This window comes from Halyomorpha halys, unplaced genomic scaffold (assembly GCF_000696795.3).
Source record: "Halyomorpha halys isolate HHAL.00 unplaced genomic scaffold, Hhal_1.1 Scaffold3469.1, whole genome shotgun sequence".
Classification (NCBI taxonomy): Eukaryota; Metazoa; Arthropoda; class Insecta; order Hemiptera; family Pentatomidae; genus Halyomorpha; species Halyomorpha halys.
The window spans coordinates 636-12,215 of NW_027115641.1; the positions used below are offsets into that span (position 1 = coordinate 636).

The 11,580-nt window shown below is 35.4% G+C and overlaps 1 protein-coding gene across 1 annotated transcript; it reads left to right on the forward strand.

The window, feature by feature from the left end:
* The first annotated feature begins 430 nt into the window (after positions 1 to 430).
* LOC106691835 (uncharacterized) lies at positions 431 to 961 on the forward strand. Its single transcript, XM_014437732.1, has one exon. It carries the CDS (start codon positions 431 to 433, stop codon positions 959 to 961), a length of 531 nt encoding a protein of 176 aa, XP_014293218.1.
* The last annotated feature ends 10,619 nt before the right edge of the window (positions 962 to 11,580 follow it).

An 11,580-nucleotide genomic window follows, 5' to 3' on the forward strand; every position in this document is an offset into this window, starting at 1 on the left:
CCTATCGAAACAGCAGATGGCCATACTCAAACTAAGAAGATAAATCCACCGAGAAAAAACGCAGTTAAAACCGAGGGGACTGTTACCACACCTTCTTTGACGGGCGATAAAAGGAGGAAAATTAAGAAAACCGCCAACCCAGTGTACAAGTTTTGCACCATAACATAGAACACCCTCAGGGATCGGCAGATCAACGTGTAGAGGGACAGCAGAAGCAATGGCAGGAAGTACGAAAAATATCCAGGAAGAAACCTCGCCCGAAATCAGGCTCAGTGCCGTGATTGTAAAAATATCAGATAGCCAGTCCTACGCAATGTCCTGCGAAAGGTGAGAGAAGATCCGCCACTGGTGTCTGGAAAATTAATAAAGGTGTCAACTACTCCAATTGGACCGGAAGAAGGAGCAATCTCTTGCTGCACTAAAAAGCTCGATGGAGGGAGTGCTTGGTGAAAGGGCGGAAGTCCAAACTTGGACGGAGGATTCCCTTTTCGAGCTGCGAGATTTGGAAGCTCTCACCACAAAAGAGCTGGTTGCGGAGGCCTTAAAACCTCTCCTGGGTGAAGATTCAGTGCCCACCACAGTAGTGAAATCTATCCGAAAAGCCTATCGAGGTACACAAACAGCGGTTACTTCACTTCCGGTTCTCAAGGCTAGGAAGGTTATGGGTCAAGGAAAGGTTCGATTAGGCCTTGTTGTTACCCATATACGCGAAAGACTTAGAGTTGCAAAGTGTTTCCGTTGTTGGGAGTACGGAAACATAGCTCGGAATTGTATTGGAAAGGATAGGACCTCCCTATGTCGAAACTGTGGTAAAGCGCGTCACAAAGCTAATGACTGTGACCAGAAACCGGATGTATGTGCGGGAAATGGAGATGCTGACCACCCCAGCAGAAGTAGTAAGTGTCCAGCTTCCCGTTCAGCATTAAGAACAATGATGCAAATCCGATTACATCGCACATGAGAATACTCCAACTGAATTAGAACCATGGTGAAGCTGCACAGGATCTCCTTTACCAAACAGTAAGGGTACAGCAAGCACATCGACGTCGCTATTCTCCGCGAACAATATAATAATCCGGATGGCAACTCGTGAGTATCCGATGTCAGTGATAAAGCTGCTATTTGGGGCTGTAATCACTAAGCCATTCAGGAAGTGCATACTACATCGCATTCCGGCTTTGTATGGGCTAGAGGACATCGCCTAAGACCTACAACATGGCAGGGCACCAGGATTGGACGGAATTCCTAATGTGGCTCTCAGGAAAAGGCCAGATCTTTTCATCGATCTCTTCAATTTGTGCATTCGTGAAGGCTCAATTCCGTAACCTTGGAAGAGACAGCGCCTCGTATTTATTCCAAAGAGTAAGGGAAAACTGGAAGACCCGTTAACCTATCTTCCAATTTCTTTATTGGATACTTTGGGTAAGGCATTTGAGAAAATCCTATCCCCATGGCCGCACAGTTTACAGAGAGAGATAATGGCCTCCCGCGGGCTCAATACGGATTTCGTAAAGAGCGAATTATTATCCACGATAAATACTGTTGGATTAGTAGATGGCAAGATGGCCCCCTCAGTAATTGCAAGAGCAAGGTGGAGGAGAGGTGCTAAGTGTTATTCAGCAATCATCACTCTAGATGTTAATAATGCTTTTAACACTGCAAGATGGACATGTATAATAGATACCCTACGGACTATGGTGGTGCCAGCCTATCTTATGAGAGTTCTCACAGACTACTTCAAAGATTGAGTTCTGTTTTATTTTTCAGATATCAGCCAAATGAGACACAAGGTGACTGGTTATGTCCCACAGGGCTCGGCATTAGAGCCCCTTCTGTGGAACGTCATGTACGACGCAATCTTCAAATTGACAATGCCGGAGTGAGCCATAGTTGTGGGATTTGCAGATGACGTTGCAGTTGTAGTGGCGGCGAAGCACTTGGAAGAAGTTAATCTCATCGCAAATCAGGCTGTTGCTGCGGTCCAAGGTTGGCGGTTGGCCAACAACTTGCAGATCTCAAGACCGACGTTCTCCTAGTAACTAGCTGGGAGCAGACTGAGTCCATCGCTGTCACGGTTGGTGGGGATGAAATTCGTTCCCAGTCTTGCTTAAAATACCTCGGAGTCATGATCGATGAAGGTTTAATGTTCACACAGAGTATATCAGCGCCAAATTTTCAAAAAGTAGCATCCTTTTTGTCACGCCTTATGACGTTGGAGGTCATAGAGAAAGTAGCCGAAGGTTCCTTGCTACTGTTGTCCCCTCCATTATGTTATATGCAGCCCCGATTTGGAAAGAAGCGATGGTTATCAAATCATAGAGGAGACAATATGTTTCAGTTTATCGCAGAGTTTCTTTAAAGACGGTTAGTGCTTTTCGAACTGTTTCCTACGAAGCGGTGCGCGTGATAGTCCGAATGCCGCCTGTGGAACTCCTTGTTGAAGAAAGAAGGAGGCACTATGGACGACGCTTAGACGTTTCCAGAGGCGAAAAATAACCATCCACCAGTGGTAGCAACGTTGGGAGGCTGCTGATTCTGGAAGGTGGACTCGCAGGTTTTTTACGTAACCCAATTGTTGACCGCACATGGATGCTTTAGAGTCTACCAGTATCAATTCAAACTAGACATCACCGCAGAATGCCCTGGATGTCAGACCTTCGAGGAAACCGTGGAGCACGTGTTGGTGTGTACGTGTTTCGCTTTGCAGCAGAAAGAAGTGAATTGAAGAGAGTGTGTGGAGGACGCATCACACCAGAAAACGTGGTGAGCTATATGCTACTCTCAGACCAGCACTGGAACGCAGTGAAGAGATTCACTACAGTCGTCCTCAAGAGATTGAGAGAGGAAGAGAGTGGTAGAAGATATGACTAGCATGGAAATGTGAAAACCATGCGATGAAAGCGAGATGGCACTCAGCCATTTCCCTACATGAAGTAATGCCTAGCGGCGGTCCTGTGGAGAGGAATGAACAGGTGTTTTTAGTGGGTAAAAATCCCACATACGGATTGGTACGGGCCTATCCTTTTCTTTTTAAGATTTCCACCGACCCTCGTAAAAAAACAAAAAAAAAACACCCACACACATATATTTAGGAACAAGAATGTCAAATTTGTTATTAGTATTCCGAAAACTTGAAAACTTACAAATTTTTATGAAAATAAAAAATATTAACCTACCCAGTTTAAAAAAAGTACATTTGGTTGATTGCTGTCATAGGTAGGCAGGAATCATTACGTGAGTAGCTTAATTACATCTTGAATCGCATGTTTCAGTTACACTATAATTACTATGATTACCGTTTACTGGCTAAAACATCAAAAATTAGCGGTTTTGGGGAAGAATTACACTGAAGTAATTGTAAGACACAATTAATGCATAATTACTTTAATAGTGTAAAAGTAATCGCAATCACATCAAAAATGGCTGTACTTGCACTTGTAGTTCTCATTTACAATTACTTTTCGATGCTAAGTAATTGAGATCACAATTACAATTAAATGTGAATTAATTCTTTTACATATTTGAATTCAGTTTATTTGAACATATTTTTTATTATTCGATCATAAAATCGATTTTATATTGGAAAGTAATAGTCATTACTTTTTGCCCAACTCTGATTGCTGTAATATGGGTATGCTTTTCAAATAATCAAGTAACCATTGATGTTTTTCATCTTTTTTGACTTTGCTTCCATGTCCGTCTTCCTAAAATCTAAAAACTTTTGTAACTAATTATTGAAAAAATTCTTTTTACTTTCGTTTTCTTTTTGCAGAATACAATGCTCCCCTAGTGTCTAGTGTCTACTAATTCATTAAAGTGTTACAATTATGTTTGCTTTACAATTTATAATATAATTAGTTTTATCGTTTAGTGATAGTTCGTCGGTCTATTGTTTCAGTAGTATTTTTCAGGTTTCCGGTGCAAATTGTACACATTAAATTAAGGCCGAAACGGCAAATAAACAGACGAAATAATTTATAGCTGGCTTCCTAGGCAACAACGCAAAGTATGAGTTATCACGTTTTTGGCAGTAAATATTTTATAATACTAATGAATAAATAGAAGAAGTTAATTTCAATTATTATTGTATAAAAAGAAAAAAAATATTATTACTTCGACATTATTAATTGCTAGATTATTATATAGTTTAATAAAATTAAATTTTATCAGATAATTATGATGAAAGTGACCCAACACTATCAATTCTAAATAAGGCAATAAAGGCTGAATAACTCAGAAAATATTTTTAATCGGTTGTTTTTCATACGGTAGAAGATTTTGAAATTTTGACTTATTGCCTATTCCTTCGCGCATCATTGCATATTCCTTTAATAAACTCTGAACAAAAAAGTTATTGTAGGAGATCTATGTCGATTCCGAAATATTAAATCAATTTTCACCAATACCGATTTCTCCGCCCACCCGGGAATAAAGCCGTAGAATATCATAACTAGCCAAGCGCATTTTCAAAATAGCAAAGTAGCGATATACTATTTAACTGATTTTAGAACAAATATTTTCTTTTGCCTTATGATATTCTAGTTTAGAAACCGTTTAAGGAGAAAAAATAAAAAATGGACTAGGCTGTTTTTAGCACTATAATTCAATTGTGATGAAACTATCATGTCTTAAACTTATCAACTGACCGTGATAATTGTTATTATTGAGAATGAAATTAATCTTTTGTCAAATAAAAACGTGATCCTTAACCATTAACATGCTGTCGATCCTCGAATTATCTCACGGAATAAAATTTAAAGGATAAAAAATAAAAATCACATTGAAACACAATGTAATTTTTAAAAAAATAATCCACACATGGATGGGGGTGGTTAAGCAAACAAGCAGGTCCTGCTACAAAATAGTGCCATTTATTTTTCCTAATGGAGTCAGCCTATTTTGTATGTTATCACGTTATTGGATGGCTATCTAAACAATGTCCCTACGAACTAATCAATTTTTATTACCACAACCCTTACACGCGACTTTACCTCGGCTTCGCTCAAATATAAACTGTTAAACAAATTATCAATTATTCACAAAACACAATTATTTTATATTTTTAATTTCCTATATAATAATATATTTTTATTTAATGAAATGTTATAAAATGAGGTTAATTGCTATCGTGAAGCTAAACATTTATAATCACGTAGTAGCAAATATTGGATTAAGTAATTCAGGTTATTTGCGTTGTCATACTAAAATTTATATCGCTTCGAATAAAAATTTATTATTAAAATATAACGAATACATAATGTTATAATTATTTAATATTATATTGATAGTTTCTATCGGTGGAGTCAGTAACTCAAACATACACCATGAAAATTAAAGAATTAATAAATAAATATTAACTATTTATTTACTTAAGATTACTAAATTAAAGTATTGAGGAATTATTTATATCTCTCTACCGAATATCATATTGTGCCTAGTAAATAGTTCAAAAAGATAGGATCAGATTTCGAAATTTAGTGAAATATTTCAAGCTATTAATTACTTTTAATTTTTGTAAATGGTGATCATATGAACTATTCATTATTATCGAACAGTAAAGAATAATAAAAAAAGAAATAATAGATGCCGGTAGGTTGATGATTTTTTTTTTATAGTTTTTTGTGTTGTTCTTATAATATTTGATATTATATATAATTTAGGGGCAATGTAGCCCCTCAAAATTAACTATGGTGAAGCATAGTATAGTTTATAAATATTGAATAAAATATTGATTTTAAAATTTTATTAGTTTTGAAGTAACCCTGAGACACTCTAGGATTATGTGGTAATCGAACGATACTGCAATAAAACAACTACTCCAAATGGGTGAGTTTGTAGCACACTCAATTAAGATTTTTTTCGTATTCAAATATTAATAGCAATGACTTAAAGTACGTCAGGGATACAAATCGGATATTGAACAGAGAATGACCAATTATCGTTTTGTTGTTGCGCGATTTCAGTTTTCGAATCCTAATGTTTATACTATTTCGGACAGGTAATCACTTGCAGTTAAGTCCAAGAAACAAAGAAATAAAAAAAAAGACCAAATATATGCAAGAGATTGGGTATTTCTGATTTTATTGATAGGTTCTGTGGGTTTGCCTCACATTAAAAATATAAATTTATGACCGCGACAGACTACGTCAAGTTTATTTTATTTTAGAAAACCCCCATTTTTTAAAAAAATTTAATACTGAATATTTAGGAAACTTCTTATCTCAATAAAACATTACTCAATTAATTTTTAAAGCAGACAAAATTTTCTAAAATCTTATGGAACTCTGTACACTTAATTGTATTAGAGATATAGTTTTTCAAAATTAGGAATTATGTAACCGATCTAGCCCGAACCCGATATTATTCCTTCCATAATAAACTCCCTAACCACCCAAACCCACTAGTTTCTAACCTTGGTTCCTCTTCCATTACTGGCAATCCTCCGAGGCGCCTGAAAAGAAGATGGCCTCGTGACCTTATATTGTAAACTGTTTTTAGAGTTCTATTACTGGGTAGTTTCTCTACATCCTGTATCATATCATTATGTCATTATGATCAAATTTACTTGTTGTATTTTTTTATACAGTAGTAAAAATCAATAAATAAATAAATAGAAAAAAAAATAAAAATTAGGGATTTTTAAATTTTAGTTAAATTAAAAAATTTATTCAAAAACTAAAAATTAGGGATTTTTAAAAAAGGATAAATCATCATTTTATGACTTTATTTCCGTGAATATCATGGAATACTATACCAACAACTAGTTTATTATGAACTTTAGCAGCTTCAATTTAACTGCTAATCGACATTTTATACATCTAATAGTTCCTGACATATTAAAATTGTCTCATGAAAACTCGAGGGATAAAAATACCTAATATTAATCATATATTTCTAACTGAAATGCTAAACTACTGTTAGAAATTATACAATAAATATTAGTTAATTAAATTAATTACAGCTAATAATTAAGTAATATTGTTATGACAATAAACAATAGAAATAACAGCAGATTATTTCAATATCTTTCTTCTTGTTATTTTTGTACCATTTTCTTTAAATTAGTTTACGATCCATTTTCCATTTTGTGTTGTTCATTAGTTAAGATAGGCACATCCTCGTGCTTGTGAACTTCCCTTGTTTTCATAAGAGGTCTCCTCACTTTAGTTAATCCAGCCAATAAACAAAGCCACATAGGGCATACTGACCTACTGAAGACTTGATGCTTGATGGAGTGTCATAGCCCGACTGGGTCAGATGGCTGGTTCTACTCCGTTTCATGGAATAGGGGTTGCAGAAATGAGACATTCCTATACTTGTATACAAATTCCAATATCCCATTACGATTTAAAATGGACAGTATTACTTAGCCCAATATGGTTCTACTGTAATATAAGTTTACAAATTTATTATTTATTATTATTACAGTGAAGTAGAATTTCAGTATTGTTCCCTTCCAGCTGGCCATTCTGGTAAGAGGTGGTTATCCTACAGGTTCCCAACCTATTCTAAACAGGGTTTAAGGTCAAGATTCATTCCGCGAGTCCACCACTAGATAAATTTTAATTCTCCCAGGCCAAATTCAAACTGCGGTGCCGCTTCTGACTATATGTTTAGGCGCAATAATAACAAATTCGTATTGTGCCTTAACACACTAAGCCGCCATGGCCACATATTATTGTCAGTTATACGAGATATAGCAATGTCATTGTAATTAATCATCAAGTCCTTATGAACGTTGTATATTTTCATAAGTATTAGATTTATCTGTCCAGTCTTGATTTATTGCTTGACAGATCAGAGGCTTCCTGCTGGTCACCATCCGCCAAGAGCAAGGTCCCGTAGTAAGATATAGGAGCGACTGCGGCGGTTGCTAAACCTTATCTGGAAGGGAAGGGAGGCACTGATGAAGGAAGCCTAATGTTTACATTATGGTAATCCTCCTCCTCTTGGTGGTCCGCTTTACGAGGTCTCGTCGTAAACTGCCATCGCACTCCGCTAATAACAGCAACCATCTCCTCCAACCTCTGATTTTACGTTTGGTTAGGCTAAGATCTCCCGTTATGAGCAGGTGGAAGTGATTGGCAGAAGAATGGATCTGAAAGATAATAAGAAAAAAAATCATTAAAATGAGGTCTAATATTCGATAATTATAACAAGTTATTTCGCAATTCTCATTAAAAAAAAAGTTTGTCACTGTTCTTCTAGGTTCGTAAACATAATTAATAGTCCCAGTGACATACTAGGTTATTTTAATTAACTGTCGAATATTCAAACCCCCTAAATATTGGACTATCAATGATGGTTCTCAATCAACAGGCAATTGAAACCTTTCATTTCAAGTGCAACCCTTTTCCAATTCAATTTCAACTTTTTCCATTTCAGATGTAACTGAATTTAATGGACGTTATTTCCAAATAGACTATCAGTTTTCAGACGCGCGGAATGGATAATGTGATAGTAAAATCATAATTCGCACCTGCTAATTTCGTAAAAATTTAATTTTAAAATTTTAATTCGTAATAATAGTCAAACCTATTATTGCAACGAAGAAACAACGAATGAATATGCTAATGAAATAAAAATATAAACTAATGATTTCTGAACTCATTATCATTGTCATGGGTCGATATAATTAATTTATTTTAGTTTTAAGAAAAAAAATTACGTTTTGATTAATTAGCGATATCCTTATTAATTGAGATCTTAAAATTTATAATTAGACAGTAACTCAACGTTAAATGATTTTCTAAAGTTCATTTTACTTGAGTCATGACATTTTATAGTTTCTTCTAGGTAATTCAAGGTTTGCTTTTGGTCTCAGTAATTGGGGCAAGAATTCCCATTTAGTTTTAAAAATGGACTGACTTATCCTATTAAACTTTGCTAAGTCCGCCCATAAGATTTATCATGAAATACCAGATAAAATTTATTTAAGAATAAAGTACATGTGTTTCTGATTGTTTGGATAATTATTATTATTGGCGCGACAGACCGTGGAAGTTTTCATAGGGTGGGTTCGTCACTCCTACGGCTATTTTGAGAGCACCACTCATTCACTAACGGGCCTTACACAAATGCCGGGGGGGGGGAGTTGTGAGTGAGTATTGCATAATTATATGCTTGAAAAAATTCTGGATAGGGCCAGGGACTCGAACTCGCAACCTTTGGGTTGGCAGACTGGAGGGTTACCATGCTGCTACCGTCATCCCCAATACTACCTAAATATTTATTTAGAAAATATTTGATTTTAAATTATTCCCCGTGCTTATCTTTTTCAGATATGGCTGGTTATTTGTGACTTTTTTAGCCTCAATATGATCATTGGAACGTGACATTATAATCCGCCATTTTGTATAAAAATGTTTGTAAAGTGTACAAGTTGTCTGTCCCTTTGTTTTACTTCATGCGATTTTGGGTTGTATTTGCGTTCGAAGTAAATCTTTGTTTCGGTAACAGTCTGACAACTATATATAATAACGCTTTTTTAAGTTCGGACCTATTGATTAGTATTAGTAGTAGACAGCAGTAAACATAAATTCTTCTTCCTAGATATCAAAATAATATAGTTATAAATATTGAAATTAAAGATACGAAAAAAAGAAGATGGCCTCGAGATCTTCTCCTCTAGATATGTTATTTTAGTGGGTAGATTCTCCACATGTGTTGTCACTATGTCACCTACAGCAAATTTACTTGTTGTATATATTTGTATACAGTTGTAAATTAAATAAATTATTAAAAAAAGATACGAAAGAAAGTAAATAGAAACGGAAACTGACAGAAATAATTAGTGAAGGACTGTCACAAATATAAGTGTTGCTTTTCGTATAGCAGGAAATATTAAATACCTTTGATTTAAATCGGCAAGGAGAGACCACACGGACAGGTGCACTGCAACATGGTACATGGGACATCCTGCTCCTGTTGCAGATCCCGAGTGCAGATCTACCGGAGGGGAGGAGTTGCGGTTATAAGTCACCTCTCTCTCTAGCTCCAACGCTAATTTAAATTAGGACCGATTTTTAGATTCTGCTTTCTTTTTATGGCTCTGCTGTGTCCCTCAAGATACAAATATTTTATTGCCTCATTTGTTTCGAGTTAAAAGCTGACAGAACGTATGTTGAACATTTGTTTATCGCTGTATACATTCGTTATATTGGAGAGAGATTATAAAGATAAATGCTGATAGCCAAGATGATAAATACGAGAGAAATTTAAGCCTGCCGAATCCCGAGTTGGAGTCACGGAAGGGATTTAAAAACGGGTTAACGGCTCCTTGTGTATTAATGGCACGTCAGTAAACACATGTGACAGATTTTCATGTACTGTTTTTTTATTTCACTAAATGTTATTTTTAATCATTTTGTTTATATGGAGTGTTTATATTCATAAATATTAAAGGGATTATGAACGATAAAGAGTAAAATACGGCGTTGAGTGTAATCCTTTCAAAATCACCTCCTTTGATAACCATTGCTCAACAGTAAAATTATTTTTTTATATAAATACTTTTAGCATTTAACATCATGCTTTGCTTATCTCTTACTTTACCTTTACGTTTTCAATTTGCTGAATGCTCTGATATCTTTGATTAAATATTTTTTCTATCCATTTTTGATTACAGCTTTCCCATCTAGTCTCTTCCGAACTACTGTGACATACACGATTGCCCTTGCTTAACAGATTCACGAAAGAACGATGAGTTCACCATAAAATATTTAATTATTCTTCTTCAACCATTTTCTCATAACGTGAAAAGATTTAGCATCTAAATGCGTCAGGCTTGTATTCTTTGGTGAACTGTAACTCTCAACTTACGATTTTCATGAATTCATTTTTTGTAGGCAGATGAAGAGGCTCAGGCTGTTTAGAATTTTGTTTTTTCATATAAGTTGATTGTTTTCGGCTTACTTAGAGATGTTTCTAAGACATGGTCTAACACATGATCTACAAGCTAGTGCCAGATCATTAGATAGGTTATGGCAGAAAAAATGTATTAGTCTGCTGCACAAATTGACACCAATTTTCAAAAGCTGGTGCACTATGTAGCTCTTCACACTTGGGACCTGTACCATCATAGCCCATATCGATATCTGAATTATGCTGAAATTCTCGTATTATAATAAGCCGGCGAGTAAGACATCCATGGTGCGGAGGTTGACCGCTTAATTTTAAATTTCCTCTGTTTCCTCCAGGCATCATCATGGAAGAAATGAGATTTGCTTAATGTATTAGACGCTTAAAAAAGATTTGATTATTGTTGTCTTCTTCGGTAGAGCTTGATTAAGGAGTCTCTCCTGAACCATTTATTTCTCTGCTTCTGTTACCCTCTTTTATCAAAGACTTTCCGCATTACGTCCCATGTATTTCTCATGATCTCTGTTCTTCCTCATTTGTTTCATATATAACTCTTGCTAATCTGTTTTCTACCATTCTAGCATCATTGCCAAACCATTTCAGCTGGTATTCTTCGATAATATCCTCAACTGCTCTAAGTCCACGATTTGACCTTGTTGTATTTTGTAATCGGACTCTTCTTAGCTTCCCCTTAATTCTTTTCAAATACCATATAACTAT

What these genes read in the sequence shown, in the direction of transcription:
- LOC106691835 (XM_014437732.1), top strand. Translation starts at nt 431, where the DNA reads ATGGAGGGAGTGCTTGGTGAAAGGGCGGAAGTCCAAACTTGGACGGAG.